The sequence below is a fragment of the Crinia signifera genome, chromosome 1 (assembly GCF_055691185.1).
Source record: "Crinia signifera chromosome 1, ASM5569118v1, whole genome shotgun sequence".
NCBI classification, from domain to species: Eukaryota; Metazoa; Chordata; class Amphibia; order Anura; family Myobatrachidae; genus Crinia; species Crinia signifera.
This window is the reverse complement of record NC_139217.1, coordinates 207133061-207154466: the sequence shown is the minus strand read 5'-3', so window position 1 is coordinate 207154466 and position 21406 is coordinate 207133061. Positions and strand designations below refer to the sequence as shown.

Below are 21406 nucleotides of genomic sequence, written 5' to 3'. Positions count from 1 at the left end.
CCACTCTTTTCTAGTTAGATTACACTTTTTCCGTTTTTTCTTTAGGACTTCTTCCACCTCCTGTAAGACTATTTTATTAAAACAATCTATGAAGGATCCTCGTTGGTGTGTGGGGTAAAATGTCGATTTGGGACGAAACTCGGACCCGGATGGACCTCCGGTGTCGTTTGTTTCTGTCCCTTCTTTATTTAAAAAGAATTTTTTTACAGTTAATTTTCTTATATATTTCTGTAACTCCACAAAAAAGTTAAAATCCTCAGTTTTACTCGTGGGGCAATATTTAAGACCTCTTTTAAGGACTCTTTCTTCATCTCTAGTTAAGATTTTTTTACTTAAATTAAAGATTTTTGTACCGTTATCTTTACCTTTATCATTAACTGGTTCCGTTTGTGTATTTAAAGATTTTTTTGTTGTTGTTGTTCGGTTCCTATTCCTAATATTTTTCCCTCCTCTTTTACCACGTTTTTTTCTATGTTTGAAATTGTGTTTAAGGACATGTTTTGGAAAAGATCTCTCCTGAGTTATCTTCTCCATCTGTTTCTTGGAGTGCGGTCTAAAAAAGAAGGGGAACCTTGTTGGGTTTCCTGTAACGGGGCATACCGATTATGGTGAGTTGGTTCTTCTAGATCCTCCACAAATTCTCTATTCGGCCACCTTGATCTAGAATTAGACTCATTTTGATGTCTATTCCTAGGAGTAAAAAATCTTTCTTTAATAGGATGGTTATTGTTATTACTACGCCAATTTTTTAAATTGGTCCTGTCTGATTTTGTCCATTTTTTGGTTATCTGTTTTCCTCCCATTTGACTTTTGGGTGGTGGTGGACCTTTTGGGACAGTGGGGACTGTGACTTTAGGGGGATTATTCCCCTGTGATGATGTTGGGGGAGTATCAATGGCGTTAAGATCTCTCAAATATTTTTTTCTCTTCTTTTCCCTTAACTCTCTATTATCTTTAGATAGTTTTGACATTAATTCTTTTTCTGATGATTTAAAGTCTTCTAATTCTTTAAAGGGGTCTAGACGTTTTTGTAATCGTTCTAACTCCTCATTAATGGAAGTCAAATTTTTCTTACGCTCCCGTATGATTAAGCCCATTAACTTTAGGCTACATTGTTTAAGGACTTGTTCCCAGTCTTTAGTGAATTCATCACTGGCATCGGTTAAAGAGGCCAATTTTTGAATTTTAAGACCTTTAGGTACCAAGTCCTCTGAGAGGTAGCGTTCAAGAGTGTTGACCTCCCACCAACAGCGGTTTTCTTTGAGTGTTAGAGTTTCTAATTTTTTCATAGCAGTTTTTAGATCACCCCCACACTCATCTATACAAGAATTATCCTTAGAAAAAATACCATTTAGGAGTTCATTTCTATTATCTCGAAATGATAACATTTTTAAATGCAGCTAGGAATATGATCACACTAGGTGGAAATTTGGCAATAACAGAGTAACAGGTGTATGATCTCCACAGCGCAAAATATCACAATCAGCCCAGGGTGATACACAATAAGCTTCCACCATAAAAAGCTTTTTGAGAAAACATGCACACAATAAATGGTTTGTGACACACCCACTGGCGAATGATATTCACTTACAAAAGTAAGTACATGATTGAAGGATCCAATAAATGTTCTATAATAAAAACAACAAAGAGACCATAGTGCAATACTGTAGGGCAACTGGATAAATGAAATTCAATTATTGCACTCACAGACTGGATAATTAAATGCGCATGTCAAAAAGGGGTCTTTTCCTGAACCCAGATTTTTGCGAGAATTTTCCTCCAGTTAAGTTGACCTAGAATGCTGAAAAAAGGCCAGATAGTGCAATACCAGGGAGGTAACATAAAAACAATTTATTGATACACTCACAAGAATAAAAACAAATAGGCATATCACCCAATCCTGGGTTAGAACGATCCGGTCCTGAGGACAGACATCCCAGTGTGTAGGTTCCCCCACAGATGACTACGGGTAGTTCCCTCGTCCGGTCCGTTCGGTAGCGACAAATGCTTGAGCGCGCTTTCGGGCTAACACGAGCCCTTCCTCAGAAGCAAGTTGTCGCCATCGAGCGGGGCGGCTTCTTAAATTCCCCGCCGATGATTAGAAAGATCCCCCACAGCTGCTTCTTCCGCATTGTGGAACCGGATGTGACGTATGGATGACGCCGCCGTACACCAGTTCTCGCGTCTTGACTTCCTTGTTTGCGTTCCAGCTGCCGCGCGGCTTCCTGTCTTTTGGAACGCACGGCCATTTTGATGGGGGTTCTTTCACAATTGACGCTGATACTCCATTTTTCTTATTGGTATAGTACCAGTCCATAAATGTCCATTGATTATACCCAAAATATAAACAATAGAACAATAATATTAAGAATAAAAGTAATTAAAACATACATAAAATTCCAATGTATAGGTAAAAAGTGCAAAGTGCTGTAAACCAGTGCTTAAAGGAACCATTTTAATTCGAAATCACCATTGAGACCCATAGGTACTAAAGTTTTTAATTTATATATCCATTGCATCTCTGCCTTTGCAAGGCGGACCTCAATATCATTGCATCGCCAATTTGGATGTATTTGCTGGATTCCCCAAAATGATTTAATTTGACAAGGGTCACAATGGTGATTTTTCTTAAAGTGGGCTGACACAGTGTGACATTCAAAACCTTTTTTAATATTGTAGACGTGTTCTGATAGTCTGATTTTTAGACTTCTGGTGGTCTTTCCCACGTATACTAACCCACATTTGCATTCAATACAATACACAACGTTCCTTGTATTACAGGTTAAAAAATCTCTAATAGGATAAAAAGTCCCTTTCACTTGGAATTCCTTTATTTTACTAGGTCCCTTTGTGGCTTTGCACATTTGACATAGGCCGCAACGGTGGAAGCCCTGACTGCGGATGCTACTTCTTTTTGGTGCATCTAAAGCACTCCTTACTATGGCGTCTTTAATGGTTTTTGAACGTTTATATATAAAATGGGGGACCAAAGGGAGTTCAGGGCCTATCACAGGATCCTTTAAAAGGATCTTCCAATTTTTTTTAAAAATATTTTCTACTTCTTTGTGTTGGCAATGGTATTGGCTGATAAAGGACCATTGGGAACCATCATCCCTCTCTTTCTTGTTTTTATTATCCTTGTGGATCAGAGAATCTCTTGTGATGTTATTGACTCTTTCCCTTGCTGTATTAATTAAAGTTTGGGGGTAACCTTTTTCTATAAACCTTGCTTCCATTTCTTCAGATTGTTGCTGGAAGACAATAGGTTCTGTACAGTTTCTTTTTACCCTGAGAAATTGCCCATAAGGGATTGCATCCAGCCAATTACCATGATGCTGGCTGGTTTTGTCTATAAAGCTATTTGAATCTGTTGTTTTGCGAAAAACTTTCGTATTCAAATTGCCTTCTTTTACATATAAACAAAGATCTAAGAAATGTAATTCTTCTTTACTCATAGAAAAAGTCAATTTGATATCTTTGTCATTGATATTCAGTGATTCACAAAAAGATGTTAATTGTTCAGGGCTTTCATCCCAAAAAAACAATACATCATCGATGTAACGGCGCCAGAGCACCAGGCCCGACCCCAGCACCCCCCCATGCCATATGGTACTTGATTCCCAATATGCCATGAAGAGGTTGGCGTAGCTGGGGGCGAACCTGGTGCCCATCGCCGTACCAACCTTCTGCAAGTAATAGTGGCCGTTAAAGTAGAAATAGTTGTTCCTTAGAATGAATCTAATTCCGTTAAGAATAAATTCCTTCAGTTCTTCTGAATAGTCTGAACTGTCTAAATAGAATTTCACGGCTTCCACTCCTTGGTCTTCCTGTATAATGGTATAAAGGGTTGCCACGTCTGCGCTAGCCATAATATACCTTTCTTCCCATTTTATTTCACTGAGAACTTTAAGAACTTCATTCGAATCTTTTAAATAAGAATTAGTCTGTTTCACAAGGGGTTGTAGGTAGTGATCTATCATGGCAGATAAATTTGCAGTGATACTATTTGTCCCGGAGACTATCGGTCTACCTGGGGGGTGGAGGGGGTCCTTATGAATTTTGGGTAGGACATAAATGGTTGGTGTGGACGGATATTTTACATTTAGGAACTCAAACTCGGATTTAGTTATTGCCCCTTTTTCCAGGGCCTGTGTGGTAAATTCTACCAACATTTTAGTTATTTTAGGTAATGGGTCATTTTTTAATCTAACATATGTTTTACCATCTTGCAGTTGTTTATCAATTTCCCCAATATAATCGGCTATATCCATGAGTACCACACCCCCCCCCTTATCTGCAGGTTTAATTATCACTTCTTTCTGCTTTTTCAAAGATTGTAGTGCCTGCCACTCTTTTCTAGTTAGATTACACTTTTTCCGTTTTTTCTTTAGGACTTCTTCCACCTCCTCTAAGACTATTTTATTAAAACAATCTATGAAGGATCCTCGTTGGTGTGTGGGGTAAAATGTCGATTTGGGACGAAACTCGGACCCGGATGGACCTCCGGTGTCGTTTGTTTCTGTCCCTTCTTTATTTAAAAAGAATTTTTTTACAGTTAATTTTCTTATATATTTCTGTAACTCCACAAAAAAGTTAAAATCCTCAGTTTTACTCGTGGGGCAATATTTAAGACCTCTTTTAAGGACTCTTTCTTCATCTCTAGTTAAGATTTTTTTACTTAAATTAAAGATTTTTGTACCGTTATCTTTACCTTTATCATTAACTGGTTCCGTTTGTGTATTTAAAGATTTTTTTGTTGTTGTTGTTCGGTTCCTATTCCTAATATTTTTCCCTCCTCTTTTACCACGTTTTTTTCTATGTTTGAAATTGTGTTTAAGGACATGTTTTGGAAAAGATCTCTCCTGAGTTATCTTCTCCATCTGTTTCTTGGAGTGCGGTCTAAAAAAGAAGGGGAACCTTGTTGGGTTTCCTGTAACGGGGCATACCGATTATGGTGAGTTGGTTCTTCTAGATCCTCCACAAATTCTCTATTCGGCCACCTTGATCTAGAATTAGACTCATTTTGATGTCTATTCCTAGGAGTAAAAAATCTTTCTTTAATAGGATGGTTATTGTTATTACTACGCCAATTTTTTAAATTGGTCCTGTCTGATTTTGTCCATTTTTTGGTTATCTGTTTTCCTCCCATTTGACTTTTGGGTGGTGGTGGACCTTTTGGGACAGTGGGGACTGTGACTTTAGGGGGATTATTCCCCTGTGATGATGTTGGGGGAGTATCAATGGCGTTAAGATCTCTCAAATATTTTTTTCTCTTCTTTTCCCTTAACTCTCTATTATCTTTAGATAGTTTTGACATTAATTCTTTTTCTGATGATTTAAAGTCTTCTAATTCTTTAAAGGGGTCTAGACGTTTTTGTAATCGTTCTAACTCCTCATTAATGGAAGTCAAATTTTTCTTACGCTCCCGTATGATTAAGCCCATTAACTTTAGGCTACATTGTTTAAGGACTTGTTCCCAGTCTTTAGTGAATTCATCACTGGCATCGGTTAAAGAGGCCAATTTTTGAATTTTAAGACCTTTAGGTACCAAGTCCTCTGAGAGGTAGCGTTCAAGAGTGTTGACCTCCCACCAACAGCGGTTTTCTTTGAGTGTTAGAGTTTCTAATTTTTTCATAGCAGTTTTTAGATCACCCCCACACTCATCTATACAAGAATTATCCTTAGAAAAAATACCATTTAGGAGTTCATTTCTATTATCTCGAAATGATAACATTTTTAAATGCAGCTAGGAATATGATCACACTAGGTGGAAATTTGGCAATAACAGAGTAACAGGTGTATGATCTCCACAGCGCAAAATATCACAATCAGCCCAGGGTGATACACAATAAGCTTCCACCATAAAAAGCTTTTTGAGAAAACATGCACACAATAAATGGTTTGTGACACACCCACTGGCGAATGATATTCACTTACAAAAGTAAGTACATGATTGAAGGATCCAATAAATGTTCTATAATAAAAACAACAAAGAGACCATAGTGCAATACTGTAGGGCAACTGGATAAATGAAATTCAATTATTGCACTCACAGACTGGATAATTAAATGCGCATGTCAAAAAGGGGTCTTTTCCTGAACCCAGATTTTTGCGAGAATTTTCCTCCAGTTAAGTTGACCTAGAATGCTGAAAAAAGGCCAGATAGAAAAAAGGCCTTTTTTCAGCATTCTAGGTCAACTTAACTGGAGGAAAATTCTCGCAAAAATCTGGGTTCAGGAAAAGACCCCTTTTTGACATGCGCATTTAATTATCCAGTCTGTGAGTGCAATAATTGAATTTCATTTATCCAGTTGCCCTACAGTATTGCACTATGGTCTCTTTGTTGTTTTTATTATAGAACATTTATTGGATCCTTCAATCATGTACTTACTTTTGTAAGTGAATATCATTCGCCAGTGGGTGTGTCACAAACCATTTATTGTGTGCATGTTTTCTCAAAAAGCTTTTTATGGTGGAAGCTTATTGTGTATCACCCTGGGCTGATTGTGATATTTTGCGCTGTGGAGATCATACACCTGTTACTCTGTTATTGCCAAATTTCCACCTAGTGTGATCATATTCCTAGCTGCATTTAAAAATGTTATCATTTCGAGATAATAGAAATGAACTCCTAAATGGTATTTTTTCTAAGGATAATTCTTGTATAGATGAGTGTGGGGGTGATCTAAAAACTGCTATGAAAAAATTAGAAACTCTAACACTCAAAGAAAACCGCTGTTGGTGGGAGGTCAACACTCTTGAACGCTACCTCTCAGAGGACTTGGTACCTAAAGGTCTTAAAATTCAAAAATTGGCCTCTTTAACCGATGCCAGTGATGAATTCACTAAAGACTGGGAACAAGTCCTTAAACAATGTAGCCTAAAGTTAATGGGCTTAATCATACGGGAGCGTAAGAAAAATTTGACTTCCATTAATGAGGAGTTAGAACGATTACAAAAACGTCTAGACCCCTTTAAAGAATTAGAAGACTTTAAATCATCAGAAAAAGAATTAATGTCAAAACTATCTAAAGATAATAGAGAGTTAAGGGAAAAGAAGAGAAAAAAATATTTGAGAGATCTTAACGCCATTGATACTCCCCCAACATCATCACAGGGGAATAATCCCCCTAAAGTCACAGTCCCCACTGTCCCAAAAGGTCCACCACCACCCAAAAGTCAAATGGGAGGAAAACAGATAACCAAAAAATGGACAAAATCAGACAGGACCAATTTAAAAAATTGGCGTAGTAATAACAATAACCATCCTATTAAAGAAAGATTTTTTACTCCTAGGAATAGACATCAAAATGAGTCTAATTCTAGATCAAGGTGGCCGAATAGAGAATTTGTGGAGGATCTAGAAGAACCAACTCACCATAATCGGTATGCCCCGTTACAGGAAACCCAACAAGGTTCCCCTTCTTTTTTAGACCGCACTCCAAGAAACAGATGGAGAAGATAACTCAGGAGAGATCTTTTCCAAAACATGTCCTTAAACACAATTTCAAACATAGAAAAAAACGTGGTAAAAGAGGAGGGAAAAATATTAGGAATAGGAACCGAACAACAACAACAAAAAAATCTTTAAATACACAAACGGAACCAGTTAATGATAAAGGTAAAGATAACGGTACAAAAATCTTTAATTTAAGTAAAAAAATCTTAACTAGAGATGAAGAAAGAGTCCTTAAAAGAGGTCTTAAATATTGCCCCACGAGTAAAACTGAGGATTTTAACTTTTTTGTGGAGTTACAGAAATATATAAGAAAATTAACTGTAAAAAAATTCTTTTTAAATAAAGAAGGGACAGAAACAAACGACACCGGAGGTCCATCCGGGTCCGAGTTTCGTCCCAAATCGACATTTTACCCCACACACCAACGAGGATCCTTCATAGATTGTTTTAATAAAATAGTCTTAGAGGAGGTGGAAGAAGTCCTAAAGAAAAAACGGAAAAAGTGTAATCTAACTAGAAAAGAGTGGCAGGCACTACAATCTTTGAAAAAGCAGAAAGAAGTGATAATTAAACCTGCAGATAAGGGGGGGGGTGTGGTACTCATGGATATAGCCGATTATATTGGGGAAATTGATAAACAACTGCAAGATGGTAAAACATATGTTAGATTAAAAAATGACCCATTACCTAAAATAACTAAAATGTTGGTAGAATTTACCACACAGGCCCTGGAAAAAGGGGCAATAACTAAATCCGAGTTTGAGTTCCTAAATGTAAAATATCCGTCCACACCAACCATTTATGTCCTACCCAAAATTCATAAGGACCCCCTCCACCCCCCAGGTAGACCGATAGTCTCCGGGACAAATAGTATCACTGCAAATTTATCTGCCATGATAGATCACTACCTACAACCCCTTGTGAAACAGACTAATTCTTATTTAAAAGATTCGAATGAAGTTCTTAAAGTTCTCAGTGAAATAAAATGGGAAGAAAGGTATATTATGGCTAGCGCAGACGTGGCAACCCTTTATACCATTATACAGGAAGACCAAGGAGTGGAAGCCGTGAAATTCTATTTAGACAGTTCAGACTATTCAGAAGAACTGAAGGAATTTATTCTTAACGGAATTAGATTCATTCTAAGGAACAACTATTTCTACTTTAACGGCCACTATTACTTGCAGAAGGTTGGTACGGCGATGGGCACCAGGTTCGCCCCCAGCTACGCCAACCTCTTCATGGCATATTGGGAATCAAGTACCATATGGCATGGGGGGGTGCTGGGGTCGGGCCTGGTGCTCTGGCGCCGTTACATCGATGATGTATTGTTTTTTTGGGATGAAAGCCCTGAACAATTAACATCTTTTTGTGAATCACTGAATATCAATGACAAAGATATCAAATTGACTTTTTCTATGAGTAAAGAAGAATTACATTTCTTAGATCTTTGTTTATATGTAAAAGAAGGCAATTTGAATACGAAAGTTTTTCGCAAAACAACAGATTCAAATAGCTTTATAGACAAAACCAGCCAGCATCATGGTAATTGGCTGGATGCAATCCCTTATGGGCAATTTCTCAGGGTAAAAAGAAACTGTACAGAACCTATTGTCTTCCAGCAACAATCTGAAGAAATGGAAGCAAGGTTTATAGAAAAAGGTTACCCCCAAACTTTAATTAATACAGCAAGGGAAAGAGTCAATAACATCACAAGAGATTCTCTGATCCACAAGGATAATAAAAACAAGAAAGAGAGGGATGATGGTTCCCAATGGTCCTTTATCAGCCAATACCATTGCCAACACAAAGAAGTAGAAAATATTTTTAAAAAAAATTGGAAGATCCTTTTAAAGGATCCTGTGATAGGCCCTGAACTCCCTTTGGTCCCCCATTTTATATATAAACGTTCAAAAACCATTAAAGACGCCATAGTAAGGAGTGCTTTAGATGCACCAAAAAGAAGTAGCATCCGCAGTCAGGGCTTCCACCGTTGCGGCCTATGTCAAATGTGCAAAGCCACAAAGGGACCTAGTAAAATAAAGGAATTCCAAGTGAAAGGGACTTTTTATCCTATTAGAGATTTTTTAACCTGTAATACAAGGAACGTTGTGTATTGTATTGAATGCAAATGTGGGTTAGTATACGTGGGAAAGACCACCAGAAGTCTAAAAATCAGACTATCAGAACACGTCTACAATATTAAAAAAGGTTTTGAATGTCACACTGTGTCAGCCCACTTTAAGAAAAATCACCATTGTGACCCTTGTCAAATTAAATCATTTTGGGGAATCCAGCAAATACATCCAAATTGGCGATGCAATGATATTGAGGTCCGCCTTGCAAAGGCAGAGATGCAATGGATATATAAATTAAAAACTTTAGTACCTATGGGTCTCAATGGTGATTTCGAATTAAAATGGTTCCTTTAAGCACTGGTTTACAGCACTTTGCACTTTTTACCTATACATTGGAATTTTATGTATGTTTTAATTACTTTTATTCTTAATATTATTGTTCTATTGTTTATATTTTGGGTATAATCAATGGACATTTATGGACTGGTACTATACCAATAAGAAAAATGGAGTATCAGCGTCAATTGTGAAAGAACCCCCATCAAAATGGCCGTGCGTTCCAAAAGACAGGAAGCCGCGCGGCAGCTGGAACGCAAACAAGGAAGTCAAGACGCGAGAACTGGTGTACGGCGGCGTCATCCATACGTCACATCCAGTTCCACAATGCGGAAGAAGCAGCTGTGGGGGATCTTTCTAATCATCGGCGGGGAATTTAAGAAGCCGCCCCGCTCGATGGCGACAACTTGCTTCTGAGGAAGGGCTCGTGTTAGCCCGAAAGCGCGCTCAAGCATTTGTCGCTACCGAACGGACCGGACGAGGGAACTACCCGTAGTCATCTGTGGGGGAACCTACACACTGGGATGTCTGTCCTCAGGACCGGATCGTTCTAACCCAGGATTGGGTGATATGCCTATTTGTTTTTATTCTTGTGAGTGTATCAATAAATTGTTTTTATGTTACCTCCCTGGTATTGCACTATCTGGCCTTTTTTCAGCATTCTAGGTCAACTTAACTGGAGGAAAATTCTCGCAAAAATCTGGGTTCAGGAAAAGACCCCTTTTTGACATGCGCATTTAATTATCCAGTCTGTGAGTGCAATAATTGAATTTCATTTATCCAGTTGCCCTACAGTATTGCACTATGGTCTCTTTGTTGTTTTTATTATAGAACATTTATTGGATCCTTCAATCATGTACTTACTTTTGTAAGTGAATATCATTCGCCAGTGGGTGTGTCACAAACCATTTATTGTGTGCATGTTTTCTCAAAAAGCTTTTTATGGTGGAAGCTTATTGTGTATCACCCTGGGCTGATTGTGATATTTTGCGCTGTGGAGATCATACACCTGTTACTCTGTTATTGCCAAATTTCCACCTAGTGTGATCATATTCCTAGCTGCATTTAAAAATGTTATCATTTCGAGATAATAGAAATGAACTCCTAAATGGTATTTTTTCTAAGGATAATTCTTGTATAGATGAGTGTGGGGGTGATCTAAAAACTGCTATGAAAAAATTAGAAACTCTAACACTCAAAGAAAACCGCTGTTGGTGGGAGGTCAACACTCTTGAACGCTACCTCTCAGAGGACTTGGTACCTAAAGGTCTTAAAATTCAAAAATTGGCCTCTTTAACCGATGCCAGTGATGAATTCACTAAAGACTGGGAACAAGTCCTTAAACAATGTAGCCTAAAGTTAATGGGCTTAATCATACGGGAGCGTAAGAAAAATTTGACTTCCATTAATGAGGAGTTAGAACGATTACAAAAACGTCTAGACCCCTTTAAAGAATTAGAAGACTTTAAATCATCAGAAAAAGAATTAATGTCAAAACTATCTAAAGATAATAGAGAGTTAAGGGAAAAGAAGAGAAAAAAATATTTGAGAGATCTTAACGCCATTGATACTCCCCCAACATCATCACAGGGGAATAATCCCCCTAAAGTCACAGTCCCCACTGTCCCAAAAGGTCCACCACCACCCAAAAGTCAAATGGGAGGAAAACAGATAACCAAAAAATGGACAAAATCAGACAGGACCAATTTAAAAAATTGGCGTAGTAATAACAATAACCATCCTATTAAAGAAAGATTTTTTACTCCTAGGAATAGACATCAAAATGAGTCTAATTCTAGATCAAGGTGGCCGAATAGAGAATTTGTGGAGGATCTAGAAGAACCAACTCACCATAATCGGTATGCCCCGTTACAGGAAACCCAACAAGGTTCCCCTTCTTTTTTAGACCGCACTCCAAGAAACAGATGGAGAAGATAACTCAGGAGAGATCTTTTCCAAAACATGTCCTTAAACACAATTTCAAACATAGAAAAAAACGTGGTAAAAGAGGAGGGAAAAATATTAGGAATAGGAACCGAACAACAACAACAAAAAAATCTTTAAATACACAAACGGAACCAGTTAATGATAAAGGTAAAGATAACGGTACAAAAATCTTTAATTTAAGTAAAAAAATCTTAACTAGAGATGAAGAAAGAGTCCTTAAAAGAGGTCTTAAATATTGCCCCACGAGTAAAACTGAGGATTTTAACTTTTTTGTGGAGTTACAGAAATATATAAGAAAATTAACTGTAAAAAAATTCTTTTTAAATAAAGAAGGGACAGAAACAAACGACACCGGAGGTCCATCCGGGTCCGAGTTTCGTCCCAAATCGACATTTTACCCCACACACCAACGAGGATCCTTCATAGATTGTTTTAATAAAATAGTCTTAGAGGAGGTGGAAGAAGTCCTAAAGAAAAAACGGAAAAAGTGTAATCTAACTAGAAAAGAGTGGCAGGCACTACAATCTTTGAAAAAGCAGAAAGAAGTGATAATTAAACCTGCAGATAAGGGGGGGGGTGTGGTACTCATGGATATAGCCGATTATATTGGGGAAATTGATAAACAACTGCAAGATGGTAAAACATATGTTAGATTAAAAAATGACCCATTACCTAAAATAACTAAAATGTTGGTAGAATTTACCACACAGGCCCTGGAAAAAGGGGCAATAACTAAATCCGAGTTTGAGTTCCTAAATGTAAAATATCCGTCCACACCAACCATTTATGTCCTACCCAAAATTCATAAGGACCCCCTCCACCCCCCAGGTAGACCGATAGTCTCCGGGACAAATAGTATCACTGCAAATTTATCTGCCATGATAGATCACTACCTACAACCCCTTGTGAAACAGACTAATTCTTATTTAAAAGATTCGAATGAAGTTCTTAAAGTTCTCAGTGAAATAAAATGGGAAGAAAGGTATATTATGGCTAGCGCAGACGTGGCAACCCTTTATACCATTATACAGGAAGACCAAGGAGTGGAAGCCGTGAAATTCTATTTAGACAGTTCAGACTATTCAGAAGAACTGAAGGAATTTATTCTTAACGGAATTAGATTCATTCTAAGGAACAACTATTTCTACTTTAACGGCCACTATTACTTGCAGAAGGTTGGTACGGCGATGGGCACCAGGTTCGCCCCCAGCTACGCCAACCTCTTCATGGCATATTGGGAATCAAGTACCATATGGCATGGGGGGGTGCTGGGGTCGGGCCTGGTGCTCTGGCGCCGTTACATCGATGATGTATTGTTTTTTTGGGATGAAAGCCCTGAACAATTAACATCTTTTTGTGAATCACTGAATATCAATGACAAAGATATCAAATTGACTTTTTCTATGAGTAAAGAAGAATTACATTTCTTAGATCTTTGTTTATATGTAAAAGAAGGCAATTTGAATACGAAAGTTTTTCGCAAAACAACAGATTCAAATAGCTTTATAGACAAAACCAGCCAGCATCATGGTAATTGGCTGGATGCAATCCCTTATGGGCAATTTCTCAGGGTAAAAAGAAACTGTACAGAACCTATTGTCTTCCAGCAACAATCTGAAGAAATGGAAGCAAGGTTTATAGAAAAAGGTTACCCCCAAACTTTAATTAATACAGCAAGGGAAAGAGTCAATAACATCACAAGAGATTCTCTGATCCACAAGGATAATAAAAACAAGAAAGAGAGGGATGATGGTTCCCAATGGTCCTTTATCAGCCAATACCATTGCCAACACAAAGAAGTAGAAAATATTTTTAAAAAAAATTGGAAGATCCTTTTAAAGGATCCTGTGATAGGCCCTGAACTCCCTTTGGTCCCCCATTTTATATATAAACGTTCAAAAACCATTAAAGACGCCATAGTAAGGAGTGCTTTAGATGCACCAAAAAGAAGTAGCATCCGCAGTCAGGGCTTCCACCGTTGCGGCCTATGTCAAATGTGCAAAGCCACAAAGGGACCTAGTAAAATAAAGGAATTCCAAGTGAAAGGGACTTTTTATCCTATTAGAGATTTTTTAACCTGTAATACAAGGAACGTTGTGTATTGTATTGAATGCAAATGTGGGTTAGTATACGTGGGAAAGACCACCAGAAGTCTAAAAATCAGACTATCAGAACACGTCTACAATATTAAAAAAGGTTTTGAATGTCACACTGTGTCAGCCCACTTTAAGAAAAATCACCATTGTGACCCTTGTCAAATTAAATCATTTTGGGGAATCCAGCAAATACATCCAAATTGGCGATGCAATGATATTGAGGTCCGCCTTGCAAAGGCAGAGATGCAATGGATATATAAATTAAAAACTTTAGTACCTATGGGTCTCAATGGTGATTTCGAATTAAAATGGTTCCTTTAAGCACTGGTTTACAGCACTTTGCACTTTTTACCTATACATTGGAATTTTATGTATGTTTTAATTACTTTTATTCTTAATATTATTGTTCTATTGTTTATATTTTGGGTATAATCAATGGACATTTATGGACTGGTACTATACCAATAAGAAAAATGGAGTATCAGCGTCAATTGTGAAAGAACCCCCATCAAAATGGCCGTGCGTTCCAAAAGACAGGAAGCCGCGCGGCAGCTGGAACGCAAACAAGGAAGTCAAGACGCGAGAACTGGTGTACGGCGGCGTCATCCATACGTCACATCCGGTTCCACAATGCGGAAGAAGCAGCTGTGGGGGATCTTTCTAATCATCGGCGGGGAATTTAAGAAGCCGCCCCGCTCGATGGCGACAACTTGCTTCTGAGGAAGGGCTCGTGTTAGCCCGAAAGCGCGCTCAAGCATTTGTCGCTACCGAACGGACCGGACGAGGGAACTACCCGTAGTCATCTGTGGGGGAACCTACACACTGGGATGTCTGTCCTCAGGACCGGATCGTTCTAACCCAGGATTGGGTGATATGCCTATTTGTTTTTATTCTTGTGAGTGTATCAATAAATTGTTTTTATGTTACCTCCCTGGTATTGCACTATCTGGCCTTTTTTCAGCATTCTAGGTCAACTTAACTGGAGGAAAATTCTCGCAAAAATCTGGGTTCAGGAAAAGACCCCTTTTTGACATGCGCATTTAATTATCCAGTCTGTGAGTGCAATAATTGAATTTCATTTATCCAGTTGCCCTACAGTATTGCACTATGGTCTCTTTGTTGTTTTTATTATAGAACATTTATTGGATCCTTCAATCATGTACTTACTTTTGTAAGTGAATATCATTCGCCAGTGGGTGTGTCACAAACCATTTATTGTGTATATGTGTAACAGGCATTATGTGTGTCATGTGTATAAGGACATTAATAATGTGCAACATATGTGTAATGGGCATTATGTGTGTCATGTGTATAAGGGCATTAATAATGTGCAACATATGTGTAAGGGGCATTATGTGTGTCATTATGTGTATGAAGGGCATTAATAAAGGTTGGCACAATGTGTAAGGGGCATTATGGTTATAAGGACATTAATAATATGTGTCATGTGTAAGGGGCATTACTGTGTGGTAATATCAGGGGTGCCGAGAGAAAGGGGTAGGTGGTATAAATTACCCAGGCCAAAGTCTGATGGAAGGGCCCAGTAGGGGCCCCGGGCCCCCTCCCCTTATGTGACAGCAGCAGCTGCAGCTCTTTTCCTCTGCCCAGCACGCACTGCTTTGTGCTGGGTTGCAGTGTGGCCATGGAGGTGCTTAAAATACAATATTTTCTCAGGATTTTTTTCTAAGGGTATAATGTGAATAATGTGAGGAGTAATGTACATAAGGTAAAGTGGTACTACTGTGTGATGTTACGTGAATAAGGGACACCATCGCATGATATAATGTGAATAAAGTTGCACTACTGTGTGGCATAATTTGAATTGCGGGTACTATTGTGTGGCCATGCCCCTTCCCAGCAAGAACACACCCCTGTTTGGGCTGTGCACCGAATGTGTGCGCTGTTTCTATTTAAAATATTGCGGGTAGGAGCACCAAAATGATGACTGCTATAATGAGGGTTGATGGTGCTGGGAAAGCGGAGCAGGGTCAGAGGTGGAACTAGTGGCGGTGCTAGGGGGCACCAGCCAAAATCTTACCTAGGGCGTCATTTAGGCTAGGGCCGGCTCTGAGTGCAGTAGCCACGTTATAAAACACGTGGCTTTGGTAGTGAGTGTTTATGTATGGTATATCAGCATATACACTATGGAGAAGGGCCAAATTACAGCAGAAACAACTGAGGGGAACGGACAGTAAATAGTTATGGTCGATGGAGCATCATGTTTAAATGAATGTATTCATTGTTAGGGCATGGCAACATCTACAATAAAAGCATTATCACATACTTTATATGAGTGTGGCAAGTAGGAAAGCCAAACCACAGCATATATACCAATTAAACATATTATTGAACTTTTTCTTCATTATGGGGGGAATTTACTAAAGGAAATTTGTAAAAAATAAGTATAAAAATAGGTGTATTTGTATCCAGAAATACACTTATTTTTGACATTTACTATCCCGAAAATATGGCAATTCATATTCGTATCAATACGAATACGAATTGACATATTTTCGGGATAGTAAATGTCAAAAATAAGTGTATTTCTGGATAAAAATACACCTATTTTTTACAAATTTCCTTTAGTAAATTCCCCCTATGTGTCTTCTTGTGCATTAAAAGGCTCCAGCCATCATTTAATATTTTTGGGCAGTCTGTGCAAACAATAGACATATCCTCCATGTGAACCTTACTGTGCCTTACAACAGTAGATTTGTGTTTAAATGTTTTCCCGCACTCAGCACAGGTATAAGGCCTCTCCCCCGAATGAACACGTTGATGTCTAAAGGCCCCCATACATTAGGCCGACTTGTCCTTAGGACAAGTCGGACCCACTTCTCCTGTGAGTCACCCGGCAGCTCCCCGGGAGGCTCACATACAATTTGGCACTTGATGAGCCAGTTTTTACATGTGATAAATCGCTTGCGATTTATCACATGTAAAACAAATGGGGAGCTGCAGGGCGGTGAGGAGCAGTGGGGCGGGCAGCGGCAGTAGTTGGGGCGGGCAGCGGCAGTAGTTGGGGCGGGCGGCGGCAGTAGTGGGGGCGGGCAGCGGCAGTAGTGGGGGCGGGCGGCGGCAGTAGTGGGGGCGGGCGGCGGCTCACAAATGAGTTCCCGGCGGGTGCCGGGTGCGGCGAGTGATGCTGACCCGGCCGGCATGCTGTGATCACTAATAGCAGCGCTGCCGCTGCGGGATGCACAGTGGCGGCTATTAGACTTTCAAAATACCTGTCAAATGACCGGCCGTTCTGTGATTGGCTGAGAGAGCTCTCAGCCAATCACAGTACGGCCGGTCATTTGACAGGTATTTTAAAAATCTAATAGCCGCCACTGTGCGTCCCGTCCCGCAGCGGCAGCGCTGCTATTTGTTATCACAGCATGCCGGCCAGGTCAGTGTGTCTGCCCGCCGTGCTCCCCCGCCCCCCGGTGTCTGCATGCATATGCCTGACAGGTGGGCAGGCATATGCATAGCATACAGGGAGGTCGGATGATCTTATGTGCTGACCGTCCGACCTCCATGATCCGGTCCGATGCGCACGGGACCGCGCATCGGATCGGATCATATATCACACACCTGCGATTTTGGGGCGATTTCATCCGGTTATTGGCCCAAAGTGCCGAAATCGGATGAAATCGTCCCAAAATTGTATAGTGTATGGGGGCCTTAACCAATGCGGAGTTGCCACTGAAACTTTTTCCGCACTCCGAACATGTAAATAATTTCTCATCTGTGTGGATTTTCTGGTGTCTCCCGAGGCTGGTTTCATCTGTGTAACATTTTCCACACTCGGGGCACACACAGGGTCTTTCTTTGACATGAGTTTTATGATGCTGTAAAAGTGCGGAGCTTTGGGTAAAGCGTTTGCCGCACTCTGTACAAACATATGGCCTTTCTCCTGTATGAACCCTCTGATGAGTAACCAGGTTGGAGTTGCTGCTAAAGCTTTTTCCACACATACTGCACATATATGGCTTCTCTTTTGTATGGACTCTAAAATGCGCTCGAAGCTGTGTGCTGCAGGAAAAACTCTTCCAGCACACAGTGCAATGCCACGATTTTTCTCCTGTGTGAACTTTCCTGTGCTTTACCAGGTTTGAACTGCTGCCAAAATGTTTGCCACATTCTCTGCAGCAGTAGGGCCTTTCACTTGTGTGGATCCTCGTGTGAGTGATAAGATGTGCGTTCTGTGTAAAGGTTTTCCCACATTCTGAGCAAGTGTAGGGTTTAACTTCTGCGTGAACTCTCAGGTGCCTAAAAAGACTGAAGCTTTGTGTAAAGCATTTTCCGCATTCACTACATATGTAAGACCTTTCTCCAGTGTGAGTTCTCAGATGCACAATGTAGTTTGGCTTTCTGTTAAATTGTTTCGCACAATGCTCACAAGAAAACTTAGCCTGATCCTTAGTGCATGTATTTGTTGTATCAGAGTTTTCATTCACAGCCTTTCCTATGCGAGAGAGCTTCCTGTGCGGTAACTCCTTTGGAGAATCATTTTCTGTCTTTCTGCAGTGTCTCTTTGGCTTGGAATTTACTGTATTGCCTTCTTTGTCATTCTTAGTTTTACTACTTGAATTTTTCATGGTTAAATTGGGAAGCTGGATGTTTACGTACCGATCACTGGGTCATCTGTTAAAAATTAATGACACATTAGCTTAGGAGAAACTGTACACATTATTTCTATCTTGTTTGATATCCAAATTGTCTTACTAGTTTTATATTCTATGAAAGCTCACTGAAGAAAGAACACTTGCAATGCAGTAGTTGTAAACATTAAATATACCAAAAATCTGAAAAAACAGTACAGTAACTGTGAGTAATGTGGAAGAATAACCAACACATGTGCATCAGTGCCCCTCAGTAGAAATCTACCATCCCCATAGCATACCTCCCAACACTCACGATTTCAGCGGGACAGTCCCGATTATCGGGTCCTGTCCCGCTGTCCCACCCGCGGCCGGAGGTGTCCCGCTGCGGGGGGTGTGTGCCAGTTGGGAGCCCCCCCCCCCAATTTGACAGAATTGCACAGTGTCTATTCCCGGGCCGAAAATGGGGACGCGACTCATTTGCATAAGCCGCGCCCCTCATTTGCACAAGCCGCGCCCCCTTTTTGGATGCTCGCGCGGCCTATTTCTGCAGCTACAACGTTGGTAGGTATGCCATAGGGGTATGGGTTGTTAGGTTGACAATCAAAAGGTCGACCACTATTAGTAGACAATCAACAGGTCGACACATCAAAAAGGTTGACACCATTAAGTTGACATGACCAAGAGGTCGACAAGCAAATTGTCAACATGAAGGTTAACACAAGCTTTTTTGGTGTCTATGTCGACATGGACACTGTTGTAGTGTACGCCATCCCATCGTATGGCTCGTATTCTCCCTCCATGCCCACTGGGATGGTCAAGTATGAACAAGTCTGTTTAAAAAAAAAAAAAAAACATGATAAACTCATGTATCACACGGGACAGACTCAGGGGTAGGTGCTTTCTCCCCCCTGGGCAACCAGTTAGAGCACTTCCAATGCCACTCTTCTGCCTTTATGCCAGCCTTAATATGCTAGTAGCAGTCCCCAAAACCCATGCAAGTACCAATGTTTTGTTAATTCTGCATGTCACACTCACAGTGCTACTTAGCCAGTAGGCAGACCCAGTCAAGTCCACTGCCCCATACATTCTGTGATACCCCTTTCACACCAGAAAATGCAGGGACCCACCCGAGAATATGGCCCAGGGATCATGCCTGGCCATTCCTGGGTTGGCCCCTTTCACACCAGAAAAGTCCCTGCATTTTCTGGTGTGTGAAGGGAACAGGAATGAGGCAGGGAGGAGGCGTGCTCGTGGCAGGGAGTACTCACCCCTGTCGCTGGACCTCGGTACAGGCTGGGGATCCACACAGACGGCAGGCGCAGATGACAGGTCAGACGGTGGGTGCAGATGATGCAGCTCTCCGGGGGCAGTGAGAGCACTGGAGAGCTGCGTCATCTTCATCCACCTCCTTTCCTGTCATTTGCGCCCGCCGCCTGTGTGGATCCCCGACCTGACAGCACACCGAGGACCGGCAACTCGGGTAAGTACCCCCTATCCCTTTCACACTGGCCAGGACCCCGGGTTGAACCCAGGAACAACCCTGCTCCATAGCAGGGTTGGAATCCCGGCAATTTTTGCAAGGATTTTGGCCCGGGAACCTTACACACCAGCGCTAGTTGCTGTCCCAACCCGGGAAATTAGGTTGTGTGAAAGGGGTAGGAGAGTAAAGCTGGTTACACTCCTTAAGATTGGGTGATTGTCATTTGCTCCCATACATTACCAAATAGTTTTTCCCACCAGATTGGGCAGATAAGGGTGGAGTGATATAAATAGCTGTGGCAGGGATTGCATTATTGGCGGGGATTGCATTAACTATCAATCGTCAAAATTGTTGGTGACATTGGTGCTTAACACTGACACGCTGGCAGCTGTTACTGACAATGAGACAGTATCAGGAGTCTAAGCTGGTCCTGTCTCTTCTCAGGCTTGGCTCACTGGTACCACTGCTGCTGACACCAGATAGCAGTGGCTGACAAAGTGACAGACACTTTGGTCAGGTCATACTAGTTGGCATCTCAAGGCTCTCTATTAGTGAATAAGCAGTAAGTGACAGTGTCAATCACTCATTGCTTGTTTGGCACAACGGGGCAGATGTATTAAGCCTTAACAAGAGATAAATGCAAGAGTGATAAGGAGAGAAAAACGCCCAGCCAATCAGCTCCTTACTGACTTTTTTCAAACACAGGCTGTAACATGGCAGTTAGCAGGTGATTGGCTGGGGGTTTATCTCTTGTTAAAGCTTAATACATCTGTCCCAATGTACTTCTGAATCAGACCCAATGTTTTGTAATGTAATACGCCAGAGGGATAAACACTAACCTGGCAAGACTGCTCTATAGGGAGCGCAGGCAGCCAAAGATGGCGCCCGGAGCGGCATAGGGGGGCGGGGCTGTTGCGGACGGAGGACCGAACGGCGGGTAGCTAGGGGGGGGGGGGCAGGCAGGTATGCTGACCCCCATTTCACACCTGGCACGCTGGCCAGCCAGTCAGGGGGAGCGGGGGGGAGCCTGGCTGGGAAGGGGTTAAATGCCAGAGCCGGCGGGGGAGGCAGCATTCCTCCACAGAGCACGGCCGGGCAGCAGATCTAACAGCATTCCGGAGCAAGGCAACTCACCACATCCCCGGCAGCAGCAGCACCACATCCCCGGCAGCAGCAGCACCCAGCTCCGATCCGAGGCAGAACGAAGGGAGCACAAAGGCAAGTCCAGCTTACCTGCCCAGCAGCATCCAGCAGCCTTGAGTCACCCGGCGGCACAGCGTCGGCCTCTCTGCCCAGAACTTCGCAGGGGCTTGCTGGGCAACAGCATTATACAGCCAGCAGCCTTAAGGGTCCGGAAGAGCAGCCACATCCAGATAGCGCAAGGCAGCATGGAGATCCCAGCACCCAGACCGTCCAGAAGC

At 41.1% G+C, this 21406-nt stretch overlaps 1 protein-coding gene across 1 annotated transcript; it reads right to left on the bottom strand.

Moving 5' to 3' along the window:
• Positions 1-17298: 17298 nt before the first annotated feature.
• LOC146067912 (uncharacterized) lies at positions 17299-21406 on the bottom strand. Its single transcript, XM_083179209.1, has 2 exons — positions 21219-21406; positions 17299-18545 (listed from the first exon to the last, which is right to left on the bottom strand). The coding sequence occupies exon 2, from the start codon at positions 18497-18499 to the stop codon at positions 17309-17311; it is 1191 nt and encodes a 396-aa protein (XP_083035335.1). The 5' UTR covers positions 18500-18545; positions 21219-21406; the 3' UTR covers positions 17299-17308.